We start from the raw sequence: 13,430 nt of genomic DNA, 5'->3' as shown, positions 1-13,430 counted from the left end.
CATGTTTTAGAAACAGCATTCTGATGGCAACTAAAAATGAGTAAGACCTGATTCTAGTAGTCAGGTTAGAGCTGGTGAGGGCCTGAACTATCGCAGTGGCAGCACTGATGAAAGGGCGTGGGGACCGCCCTGTGGCTGAGTGGTTAATTTCGTGCGCTCTGCTTCCCGCGGCCCAGGGTTTTGCTGGTTCAGATCCTGGGCGCAGACATGGCACCACTTCTCAGGTCACGTTGAGGCGACATCCCATGTGCCACAACTAGAAGGACCTACAACTAAAAAAAGCTACACAACTATGTGCTGGGGGGGATTTGGGGAGAAAAAAAAAAGCAGAAAAGAAAAGAAGATTGGTAACAGTTGTTAGCTCAGGTGCCAATCTTTAAAAAAAAAAAGAAGAAAGGGCATAATTCTCAGAGCCTGAGTACATCTGGCTCACACTCCAAGATTTCACTCTTCTCCAGACTGGCTTCTTTCCATCCTCTCCTTGAGAGAGGGTAGGTCTCAACCTGTTTGAAGCCCCATTTTTACATTTTTACAATGCAGCTGAAAGGGGAAAGAAGAGTTCAGCAGCTTTCTGTCCACCAACCTTCAAAAATTTCCTAGTTTTTTTTTTTTTTTACCATGTAAAGAACACACTCCTTCACGGGGCTCTAGAGGTCCAATGCTGAAACTCCAGCTTACTTTCCAGTCTCATTTCCCACCATTCCTCTATTGTCCAATCACATGGGGCTAGTTATCCTTCCTAAAATTTACTCTGCTTTTTCCTACCTCTGTGCCATTACTTAAGCTCTTCTATGTTTCCTATCTGGGCATGGTTACAGCTTACCCATCCACAAATCCCATTTCCCCCTCAGATTCCTCTGATTCTCTTAGTTTTAGTAGAGGAGAAAAAGCATAAATTCTAGGACACAAAGGCATGGGTTTGAATCCTGGCTCTGCCACTTACTTTGTTTTGTTTACTATCTTCACTAATCATGTTTCCTAATCTGAAATGAGGAGAACACCTATGTTAGAAGATCTCAGCGAGCACTAAATGATAAATGCAAATTAAAGCATTCGAAGAACGATAAAGCAATATGTAAATGATAGCTACGACAGTAAATCACAACACAACATTTTTATTTATATGTTTCTTTCACTTTTTAGGATATCCTGTCTTGTATTATTCTCATTTGTATATGTTTTACTTTCCCCAGTAAATAATGAGCTCCTCGAGAAGGACCTGTTTTAATCATTTTGTACTTCCAATGTACATGGAATAATACCTTGTACATTGAAGTTACTGATAAATGTTTACTGAATGAGTAAATAAATTGATAGTAAGAGATATAGTGAATATTTTTAGGGTTTTGTTTTTCGTTTTGGTTTCTCAACATCTGAAACCTCTTTCTCTGTGTGAATCTTAATGGGAGACAGGGTCCCACCTCCCACAAGAGAAGCCAAAGATACCTAAAGGTTTCCTTTCTCCCCCCTTGCAGCTAAGGCAAAGGCAAATGAGCTAGATTTGGTCTTTTGGATGCCCCTACCAGGACTTTCAATCTTGAACAAATAGTGTAAAGACACGGGAAAGGGTAGAATTCATTTAAGATGGCGGCATGCAGTGGTGATGGAGATGGTGGTTCCAGCTGTGGTATCCTTAACTAGACCATTCCTGTGTTATGACTTTGGCTGTGATCCCCGGATCTATTTTCTGAGCATGATTAGCTGAGCTTCTCATCACCTCTGAGGATTATTTGATAACCTTCCCATATATTTATTTCCCCCTTATGTTGGCAAAATTGCTTTCTATTGCTTGCAACTAAGAATCTTGGCAACCCTTTGGGGTAAGGGTTTAGTGCGGAGGAGAAAGCAGGGGTCTTTCACTTTTCTCTTTGTAAACTTCTGTGTTACTACTGTTGTATTCTGTCATTTTGAGGATTCTGAATTTAGCTCAGTAAGATGGGAAACTTAAAAAACAGAACAATGACATGATCAGATCTATTTTTTTTATTGCCATGTATTAGATGAGGATGAATTAGAACTCAGAGAAATTAGAGGCTAGGAGAACAATTAGGAGGAGGCCGTTGCCATGGTCCAGACAAAAGACTGAGAAAAGCTCTCAATTTGGAGAGAGAGACAGATTGTCAGTCATAGGTCGGGTTTTCTGGAAGCAGATGCTGAGACAGAGTTTGAGGTGCAAGATATTAACTGGGGGGAGGAAAGAGGGATTGAGTAGAGGGAGAAGTCAAACTGCAATGTAGATCTGACAAAGACCTAGCCAACCTGGCAAGGAGCTCTGGAGTGAATATTGCTCATCAGAATTGCCCTGCAGTGGGCCAGCATGGTGAATGTTTATACTCCTGCTTTGCTCAGTCACTGGATGAAGACAGCCCCAGGATGAGCGTGACCTTGTTCAGGACTGTTCCTGGCAGGTGAGGCGGACACTGAAGGAACTGAAGCAGCTAGAGGTTATCTGTTGGCTGTACTCCCTGTAGCTCAACAGCAAGTCTTTCTTTGAAGATAGAACTGGGTGGCACAGAAAAATAGATTAATTATGATATCTTGAACAAAAGCAATGGAGTGGATAGGAGGGAATGGATTCTATAGATATCGTACTTTGTAGGTGGGGATGAAGAGGGAGTAAATAAACATTAACACTGAGGTCTCTATATTGATATGATTTGATGGTAATTCTGTTTAACTGATACTAAACAACACAAGAGAGAGGACAGATTTGGGGAGAAAGATAAGGAATGTAATTTTGAACATCTTGACTCTGAAATGTCTGCAAAACATTAAGATAGAGATGATTTTCAAGAATCAATGCAAATGGGGGAGTCTGGAGGTCAGCAGCAAGTGCTATATTTATTGAGTATGCATATATTATATTATATATATTATCTTATTTAATACTCATAATGCCTCTATGAGGTAGGTGTTCTTTTTATTATACCCTTTTTATATATTTTATTATACCTTTTGCTTATGAAGAAACTGAGACTTGAAGAAGTTAAATGCCTGGCTCAAAGAAGTAAAACTTGAGTCTGTCTGATGCTTTTAAAAACAAGATTCTATTGCTTCCCCTTGGAAATCACCAAAGATAGACGGCATTTGAAGCCATGGAAGTTAGTAGGTCACCCAGAAAGGGTACAGTTTAAAGGGGAACAAAAGAAGCCAAAAAACGGAATTCTAAGGAAGTCAACATTTCCAAGGTGAATTTAATAAGATGACATAGGCAAAGGGATTGACTGAGGGGCCAGAATAGTTTCTAAAAATTAGAAGTATAGCATCACAGAAGTTGGAGTAAAAAGAGAGTTCTAGTCCACAAAGTGATATGTTGCAGATATCATAGAAGATGAAGGTTTCACAATTAGCAGTCATTGATGATCTTAGAGCAGTTTCTAGAGAAGTCACACTGCAGTGGGTTGAAGAGTGAAGAGGAGATGAGAAATAAAGGGTATAGTCTACTTTTCCAGAAGTTTTACAAAGTAGAGGAAATAACAATGCCTTATACATAAGTAAGGAATTTATTATTATTGTTAATTGATTAATAACTCCTGGCCCCCATATGACTTGGATTTTACACTTCCATCATTTCTCTGGTTATTTCTTTCTACCTCTCTTTTACCAGTATCCCTTCCCAAGTCGGACACACCTGGAAGCACTGAATTGTTTATTTTGGTTGTGGATGACTTGTTTTATTTGGTTATGTGTTTTGAATGCCTCAGGTGATTCTGTCTTTGGACAGAAGGCCATAGATTCCCCTGCCCCAACTCCATCATCTGTTTTCCACAAAGAGATAAGCATTCACTTCTCAGACCAATTCAGCAAAGCGTGCAAGTTCTTAGGTTCTTAGCAAACCAAGTACTCTGTCTACCTAGCTTCCTCACCTCCCTTCCCCCAAACTCTTGGTGGACAGATCTGGGAGAAGAAAGGAGTTGCCACTCCAAATGTGCTGGTATATAATGTCCCAGATGGGGAGTCTGGTTTTGCAGTGAGCTGCGATCTTCCTTTGCCAGCCCCCATCGGTCCAGCCCTTTTTCAGAGGCGGCTGGAGAGTAATTAACACCGCCGTCCACCTGTGCACAGGAAGATGCCTACAGCCACACCAGCGATGATGAAACTGCCCACCAGGACGCCTAGGACCAGCGAAGTGTAGGAGCGGCCTGTTTGGCTCCCTGTAGAATATGCAAAGAGTTAGCCTGAAGAACATACCCCCAAGAAGTCCATGGTTTGAGTCAAACCTCAAGGGATTTCAGCCCCAAAGGAAGGAGACTAATTCACCAACTGACTTCAGCTGTGTGTACTCTGACCCAAACCCCAAGTCCTGGGCCTCCTATTGCTCAAGGTATCCATCCATTTGCTTGGAACCCACCCAACACAGGCCCCTCTCCAATCCCGTCATACCTTTCAAGTTCTTCACGGCGAGGTGTTCCTGCACATACTGCACACAGGTGTCCTGCAGGAATTCCAGCAGTTCATAGCTCGTCTGATTGAAGGTGTTGAGCTTCTGCAGGGTGTAGGTGACCACTTTGGAGGGTGCCTGGGACCCTGCCACCCATGAGGCTGTCTTTGGTTGGAAACTCACAAAGGAGCTTCCATTCACAGCCACTTCGAAGAAGACATGGGCTTGAGAGCTCTCAGGAGGCAGTTCACAGCCCAGGAAGCAGCGAATGGTCAGAGGAACTGTGGATGGGGTTCAGAGTCAGGGGGGTGTGTGGAGAGGCTGCTAGGTGTGCGGGGATATCCACCAGGGGGAAGTGAACTTTCAGGGTTCAGGGAGAATCAGGGACAGGGCCTTCCAAAACAATCTACCCCGAGATCACGCCAGCAGGAAGAGAGCCTGACAGAGGGCCCGTCAACTAGGACACCCACTCCTCTCCAGCCTCAACCTCCCACCCAGCAATCAGCAAAAGTAGGCGCCCTGCCGCCGCTGGGCTCCGCAGCCCGCTCACACAAGACCAGGCCCACGGTGCCAGGCCCATCCACAAGACCCCCTCCCTGACCTCATTTCCCCACAGGCCCGCCCCTGTCATATCTCACCCACGGGCCACGCCTGCCACCTGCCCTGACCAGCGCCGCCCAGGCCAGGCTCCCGGGGTGCGCTCCACTCACAGGCCACGTGCCGCTCCCGGTGCACCAGCTGCACGAAGCCGGAGAAGTGGCTCAGGTAGAGCTGCAGCCTCTTCTCTGTGAGCGCCCAGCTCTCGGGGTCCTGCAAGGGCTGCAGCTGGAGGATCGTGACGTTGGTGCCCGGGCCTTCCAGCATGTGCGTCTGCAGCCCCCCCAGCGATGCGTTCCCCTGGTGCCACACTTGATCGGGGTCGAGAAAGTAGGAGATCTGGAGCATGTGGAGGTTCCGAGGGCCTGGGGGCAGGAGTCAGTGCGTTAGGCCTGGCCGGCGTGGGAGGGGTCGGCGTGTAGCCAGAGATAATAACCCCCTACCCAGAGGCCGGCTGCCCACCTTCTCAGCCCTTCCTAACTACAAAGTGTCCTCCCACGCTTCCTCCCGTTTGATGCTCACAGCAGCCCTGCCAGGATGGCAGTACAGGGATTATTATCTTCCTTTTACAGATCAGGAAACTGAGGCCAGAAGAGTGGAAGCCACTTGCTCCATGGTAATCCAAACAGTCAGTGGAAGAGCCGCCCTAATCTGCTTTCTCTCTCTCCCCCCTTCCCCCACATTTCCGGTTGGTTAACAAATCTTGACCTACAGTAAAATTCCAATTGCATCTCCTGTTCCCTGTCTCCTCTGCCGTGTCCCTATTTCAGGCCTCATAGGTTCTCATCTGGACTGGGGTAGTAACTTCCTTCCTCATCCCCCTGCCCTCATTTTTCAGTTTCACACCTTCTAATCTGACCTCTACCTGACCCAGAAATAAGATTATGTCCTTCTCCTGTTTAAAATCTTCCAGTGACACACTCCCCTATCCATAATAATAATAATAATAGCTAATAGCTATTAAGTGCTTATTATGAGCTGGGCACTGTACTTTACATACTTTATCTTATTTGTACCTTCCTCCCATTAGATTAATGCAGCGGCGACTATTATTAACACCAGTCCATATGGGAAACAGGCTCAAATGGTATGGGAGAGCCAAGGTTTGAAGGCAGGCCAGTCCCAGTCCAGCACTTTTAGCTACTCAGCTGTACTGCCTCACCATAGGGTATCTGTCCACAGAATCAAGTCCAAAGTCTTTAGCCTGGCATTCAAGGCTGCCAGAGACCAGGACCCACCTGCTTTTTTCAGCCTCTTTTCTGTGCTTAAATATATCCAACTACTCGGAGTTCCTCATGCTTCCTTTTGGCTGACATGTGAATAGCATGTGTGGGTTGCTTTGCCTCCTGGCAAACTTCTCTTCATGCTTCAAGACCCAGTTTAGCTGCCCTCTCCTTGGAGAAGTTTTCCTGATGCCTCTCCTCTTTACCCTCCCAGACACAGTGGGTCTGTTTCAGTGATCCCAGATTCTATATAACTGTCTCCAAACACACAGGCTACACTGGGCTCCTCTGGGCTATAGAATCATATCTGGTTATCTCTGCCTCCTACACCCAGTAAGAGCCTGGCACAGAGTTGGTACCCAGAGAATCTTTGAGGAAGGAGTGAGTCTGGGGTTGTAAATGTGTGGGGGGGTGTGTCTTGTCCACGTTAGCATTGGAGAAGTTGTGCTCTCTGTCTGCAGGTGTGAATAAGCATGTCTATGTGGTTAACCCTAGACAAAGTTCTTAACTGCTCTGTGCCCCACTCTCCTCCTCTGAGAGATGGAGATAATATTATCCACCTTGGAGAGATTCTGTGGGATTAAGTGAATCAATACATGTATTAGCCATAGTGAGTACTGACTGTATATTCGTTATTATTTGCTCCCTCTCTGACTGAAGCTATAGAGATTAGGGGAGAGGGGAGAGAAGGCCCCTGAGCAATTACAATGCCAGGCAATAATGCCCCTTCCCTGCTGAAATGGAGCCACTTCAGGCAGCCTGACCCCTCTGAGTTCTCCCGTTGAGCTCATCTTCTCTTTCTCCTGAATTTCACCTCACCAGCTGCCCCCAGTCTGTCTTCACCTTCTCTACCTCACCTTCCTTCACCTTCCTGCCTCACATATCTCAGCCTCAGTCTTTCCCCAAGTCTTCCGGTCTCTTCCCATTCCTTCCATCTCTCATCTCATCTTCCCTAGACTCACCTTCATCCACCATCACCCTCCATCCACCTGGAAAGGAGAGAGCTCTCCCTTTCCAGACTTCTCCCCATCTCTCCCCTCTCCCGAGGATAATTCCCTAACCCTTTCTACCCATCCCTTTCCTATTTTTCCAGTCCTGTTTCCCCCCAGCGTCCTCCATCTCCCCCGTTCCCGTGGGCTGAGCTGTACTCCCTCGCCTTGGCTTTGGGACACATCCAGTCCCCAGGACCCTGCCTGCCCTACAGAGAGATCCAGCCGGCCGCAGACAGACACTGTGGGACAAGGTCCTCTGGTCTTGCCCATGTACGCAGACAGGCTGAGAGTCTCCAGAACCGCCCCGAGGCAGGAGAGCTGCCCTCCACTCACCGTCTGAGGCTTCCTGGCTGCAGAGGGCCCAGCCCGGCAGGAGCAGTAGAGGCAGCAGTGGCAACAATGTTGTCAACATCCTGGGTCTGAGATTCTTGATCCCACCTGGGTTCCTGGCTCTGGCCGATTGGAGGCTGCGGCCAGCTGCAGCCTAGGGGAGAAAGAACTGAGGACTGTCTGGGAGGGGAGGAGGCTAAAAGGAGGAGGCTGGAAGGTGGCCAGGGGATCGGAGGAGGAAGAGGACATCAGGCTTATAAAGTGTTGTTCTTACCCTGTCTCATTTCCTACTAGGGGGCTGGCCTCCCTCTGCCCTCCTGCCCCGCCCTGCAGCGCGCCCTTCTGTCCAGACCTGCCTTCTCCCTTTTCCCAGGGCCGCTTCCGAGGAACAGGGAGCGGAAAAGGGGGAGAAGGGCTTGGAGAGAAGTCCTGCCCTCGCTGAGTCAGGGGGTGGGGCATTGGCTTTAAACTTAGAGCAGGCTCTAGGGTGTAGTATCAGCAGACTCCTGATGGGAAAACTGAGGCCCAGGGGCCCGCCCCGTGGCCGAGTGGCTAAGTTCTCACGCTCTGCTTCGGGGTTTCACCGGTTTGGATCCTGGGTTCATCAGGCCACGCTGAGGCGGGTTCCACAGAGCACAACCAGAGGCACTCACATCTAGAATATACAACGATGTACTGGGGGCCTTTGGGGAGAGGAAGGAAAAAAAAAAAGAAGAAGATTGGCAACAGATGTTAGTGCAGGTGCCAATCTTTCAAAAAAAAAAAAAAAAACGAAAAAACAAACCGAGGCCAGGAGAGGTGCAGAGACTTGCGCAAAGTTTATACATCATGGTGGTAACGGATCCGAGATTAGAATTCAGTTTTCCAGCATGCTTTTATCAGAATTTTCAGTAAATACTAATTACACAATCAGGGATCTTGTTCTCAGAAATAGTCCCAGAATGAGCATAAAGCAGCTCACTGCAGCATTGTTTGTAATAGGGGAGAATTATGAACAATCTAAATCTCAGTGAAGCAATACTTTTCAAACTGAGATCACAATCTATTAGTGGACAGCGAAAACAATTTAGTAGGCCATGATTAGCAGGTTTTTTTTTTAATGAAATAGAGCAGAACAAAAATTTTTAGTTCATCACCCTTAATAGGGGTAAGGATTATTTCATAAAATATTTGTTCAGTTGTATATGTGTGTGTTTCGGTTTTGTGCATTTGTGTTTCTATGATGGGTTTTGGATAGCAGTGTAAGAGGTACTCTTATTCTAGGAAGCAAGTAGAAAAATCTGAAAGTGAATCCCCTAAACTATGATAATCCATGCTGCAGAATACTATGCAGTTAAAAAAATAGCCCTCCACTGCCCAACCCCCACTCTCTTTTCATCCTATTACTACCTGAAATTATATTACCTATTCATTTACGTTTATCGTCTGAATGCCCCACCACAACGTAAGCTCCGTGAGAGTAGACACTGTCCGTCTTGTTCACTACTGTGTCTAGAATAGTACACATAGTAAATATGGTAATAAATAAATAATAAATATCAGCTAAATGGGTCACTGAATGAGAGTTACGATGTGCATACCTCTCCAAGAGTAAGTTGCAGAACATTATGTATAATTTAGAACCATTTATATGTCAACCACACACACAACAACTAAACAACATATTTCTTTATGGGAGTAAATGAATCTGGAAGGATGTACATCAAATATAGTAGTGGTTTATCTCCAGGGAAAGATCTGAGATTAAGAGTGTATACAAATGTGTGTGTGTGTGTGTGTTAGGGGTGGCAATCTTGTGAAAGGCTTTATCACTCTATTTCGTGAAGGGTTTTATCACTCTGTATTGTTTGAAGTTTTTACATCTATGTGTGATCATATATTTCTGGTTGGATTAAACATAAAAGTTTAAGTAATACTATGGTAAAAGAGAGTGAGCTTATATATTGACATGAGACATTGACAAGTGAAAAAAGACAGTGTGGAACAATACATATAGTATAATTCCATCGATTTTTAATTTAAAAATTTTACTTCTATACAAGTAATCCATATATAAGTCCATTCTCATATTTAAAAAAACCTTTATTTATCTGTGTATTTGTATATACATAGGAAGAATACCTGGAAGGTACTGTCAATAGAGATTGCTCCTGGGGAATGGGATTAGGTAAATGGCTGAGGGGGGGGTTTAAGTTTTTATTTTATATACTGTTCCTTGAAGGAAGAGTTGATATCATATGGCGTTGGGCCAAACCCTGGACACCCACGAGGTTCCCATTCTCTGATGAATGTCCATGCTCAGCTCTCAGCTGTTGCAAACTAGCTAAGAAATAGCATTAAAATCTTTTTCCAGCTCACCAAAATGGTCTAGTTGGAAGAAGAATGGGGGCCTTGTTTCCCTGGACTGGGACTCAGGAAAAGTGGAAGGACTTAAATCACTGCCTATTACATTGTCTTGCCTTTTATAAAAGATTATTATGAAATATTTCATATTTAAAGAATTATTTCATGCTTGAAGAAGTTTATTAGAAACATACATGTCCCTGCCACCCAGCATAAGAAAGAAAATATCAATATAATTGAAGCCCCCAGTGCAGTCCTCTTCAGCCATGTCTCTCTCACTCCGGCCCGGCCCCTCAAAGTAACCACTAGTTGGAATTTGCTATTTTCCTTTCCTTCCATTTCTATATACTTACACTACATATGTATATATCCGTAAGCAATATATAGCAGTATTTTGCACATTTTGAGCTTTATATAAATGGGATTTAAGTGCATGTATTCCTCTGAAACTTGCTTTTTCCACCTAACATATTAACAAGATTCACCCATGTTGCTATGTGTGGGTCCGTTAATTTCCACTGCTTTATAAAATGCCATTTTATGAATATACTGCAATTTATTTATCCATTTTCCTGTTGTTAGACAGTAAAGTTTTTCCCCCAGTTTTTCGCTATTACAAACAATGCTGATATGAATGTTCTTGTCCGTGTTTTCTTGTGCATATGTGGGAGAGTTTTTGGAGGTGCCAACCTGGGAGTGGAATAGATATTGCCAAACTGTTTTACAAAGAGGTTGGGCCAATCTACATTCCCAGCGGCGCGTGAGAGATCCCTCACTCCACATCCTTGCCAACCCTTGGCATTCTCAGGTGGTTGCGTGTGAAATGGCACTTCATTTTGGTTTTGCTTTGCTTTATCTGATTCCTAGTGAGTTTGTGCATCTTTTCGCTTTGCCTTTTTTTTTCGCTTGAGGGTTTGAAGGGTGCTTTGGGATGGAGGGTAACAAAGTATATAATTGAATCAATTTGGAATTGAGTGCTGTCAGTCTTCAATCAAAGTAGGTAGGGCCTGGGCCCCTGGGGTTAAAGTGGGTCCCCACCACCATCCACAGAGCTGATTGCAGAGGGGTCTTTCCCACTAGCTAAGATCTGTCATGGAGAGGTGGCAACAGCAGCAGCTATTTCCCAAGCACCCTCTTCACACACCAGTGCCCCGAAATTTAAATAGCAGAGACAACAATTATTATTATTGGTAACATTGGTTGTGGCTAGGAACAGTGTTAAATTCTTTAAATAAATAATCTTGCTTTATCCGTATGTGAGTCCTACAAGGTGGGTTTTGTTAACATCATTTTACTAATAAAGAGACTGAGGCTCTGAGAGGGTAAGTGACTGACCTGAGGTCACACAGCAAAAGCTATAATTTAAACCCATGTCTCTCTGATGCCAAAGTTTGTGAATTTAACCACCACATAGTATCTCAAATATTTTGGGGGATTACTCTCTGTCAATACATTTTTGAACACATACTTCCAACATGCTTGAATATTTACGTTATATATAAAACATGCCAAAAATTAACACTCTGTGCTAGGGCTTTATATTTATCATTTCCTCTGGGGCCCATAGCACTAGCCTCATTGTCTCCATGGTACAGATGAGATGATTAAAGCCCAGAAGAGCTAAGTAATTTGCCCAAGATCACACAGCTTGGAAGTGAAGAGCAGGCATTTGAATTCAAAGAGGATGGGGATATGGGATTGGGTACAGGGAGCGCAAAAAGAGTATGAGGAGTAGGGAAGCTGGTGAATGGGGCAGCTTCAGATGTGTCCCCTTTTCCCCTTCTAAACCCAGAATTGGGGGTGGGGAAGAGAAGGGAAATGCTGTGGTTGGAGCCAGAGCCTATGCTGCATCTGGCCTGGGTGGCTGAGAGGCAGAAAACCGCAGAGCAGAGTGGGTGCAGGGCCAGCAGCTGTATTTGACTGAGGCCTAAAGAATGAGGTTCCCACTGAGCAAAGGGAAGTGAAGGAAGCAAGTGGTGGCATTTCCCACCTCAGAGAGTACATGGTGGGGGAAGATAAGGGAGACAGGAAGCTGAGCGGGGCCAGTGCTGGTGTAGCTCCAGTGGGTGAGGAGAGGCCCCGCCAGGAGCTGGGCTGAGCCAGGGGCTGGCAGTGTGCCCAGCTAGACTTCAGAGGACCAGCCCTCTCCCTCCCCTGTGAGCTACTGAAGAGAGGAGGTTTTACCAATCAGGCCCAATTCAGCTAACAGTGCAGTGAGGGCCTTGAAGAGGTCACCCCCCCCCCCATTAGGATGTGGAATAAGAACAATAACATGTATTGAGAGATTACAGTGTGCTAGGCAGTGTATTAAGCCAGCACAGTGCATATGTTTTATTCTCATTAGTGCCCTATGAAAAGTATGAAGAAACAGCCATTATTCCCTTTTTACAGATGAGGACACAGAGGCACAGAACAGTGAATGGACCTGCTCGAAGACACGCAACTAGCAAAAGACAGAGCTGGGACTCAAACCCAGGTGAGCTGGACTCTAAAACATGCATTCTTAACTATTAGACCATCCTATGAGGATAAATGAGATGACTCAGACAAAGTGCCAGAACACAGTACGTATTCAGTGGGTGGGAGAGGAAAAAAAAGGAGCTTGGCTTTGGGGGCAGCAAACAGAACTGACCCTGCAGCAGGAAGAATGGAGGGTAGATGTTAAGTATGGTTTCCTGAAGGGGAGGCAAAGGAACAGATATGAGTCAACCAGATTTTCTGCTGTAGACACTAACACACCCCAATTTTGGGAACATGTCAAGAAGTCCCATAAAGTCAGGATGCTTCTAGCCCTGGCCTGCCCAGTAAGCGGTGGGAGCCTGGTATTCCTGTCTTGGCTCCTGCCTCTCTTTCCAGCCCTATCTTTCCATGCATTCCAGTCTCAACCAAATCTGCTCCTCCTGGTTTCCTGAACACAGAGCACGCAAATGTTCCTTTCAATTTCTTTATCTTGTCCTTAGATAAACAGAAGTTTCTAATTTCCAGGTCAACTTTATCAATCTTTTCCATTAGTTCATGCTTTTTGTACTTTGTTTAAGAAATTCTTCCCTACCCTGGCATCATGAAGATATTCTCCTATTTATTTTCAAAATTTTTATAGTTTTGTCTTTTACCGTCAGGTGTATGGTGGGAAGTGGAGGTCAAGATTTGTTTCTTTTGTGTAGATATCTGATTGTTCCAGCACCACTTATGGAAAGTCTGCCCTTCAGTACTGATTTGCAGTGACATCTCTGACTTACAGTAAATGTGTCCATTTGGTCTCAATGGCTTTTTTTTTTCCTCCTTGCACTAACGCCACATTATCTCAATTAGTATAGTTTTCCTTTTTTTTTTTGAGGAAGATTAGCCCTGAGCTAACTACTGCCAGTCCTCCTCTTTTTGCTGAGGAAGACTGGCCCTGAGCTAACATCCGTGCCCATCTTCCTCTACTTTATATGTGGGACGCCTACCACAGCATGGCTTGCCAAGCAGTGCCATGTCCACACCGGGGATCTGAACCGGCGAACCCCGGGCCCCTGAGAAGCGGGACATGCGAACAAAGCTACCACACCACCGGGCCGGCCC

At 45.2% G+C, this 13,430-nt stretch overlaps 1 protein-coding gene across 7 annotated transcripts in view; it reads right to left on the bottom strand.

The window, feature by feature from the left end:
- Positions 1–1,968: 1,968 nt before the first annotated feature.
- Positions 1,969–13,430, bottom strand: part of PROCR (protein C receptor) — a 20,605-nt gene continuing 9,143 nt past the window's right edge. For 3 of the 7 annotated variants that reach the window (XM_070247410.1, XM_070247411.1, XM_070247409.1), the window contains 5 exons: positions 8,108–8,206; positions 7,527–7,677; positions 5,092–5,343; positions 4,384–4,662; positions 1,969–4,154 (listed from right to left, as the gene is read on the bottom strand). In XM_070247410.1, coding sequence (XP_070103511.1) covers positions 4,039–4,154; positions 4,384–4,662; positions 5,092–5,343; positions 7,527–7,677; positions 8,108–8,206 — 897 coding nt within the window. In that variant the 3' untranslated portion in view covers positions 1,969–4,038. Of the gene's footprint in view, positions 4,155–4,383; positions 4,663–5,091; positions 5,344–7,526; positions 7,678–7,797; positions 8,207–13,430 lie in introns of those variants that run through there. The other 4 variants (XM_005604594.4, XM_070247412.1, XM_005604593.4 and 1 more) reach the window with 3 other exon arrangements.

The sequence above is a fragment of the Equus caballus genome, chromosome 22, assembly GCF_041296265.1.
Source record: "Equus caballus isolate H_3958 breed thoroughbred chromosome 22, TB-T2T, whole genome shotgun sequence".
Taxonomy (NCBI): domain Eukaryota; kingdom Metazoa; phylum Chordata; class Mammalia; order Perissodactyla; family Equidae; genus Equus; species Equus caballus.
The sequence above is the reverse complement of the archived record's forward strand: the minus strand, read 5'-3'. Positions and strand labels throughout refer to the sequence as shown.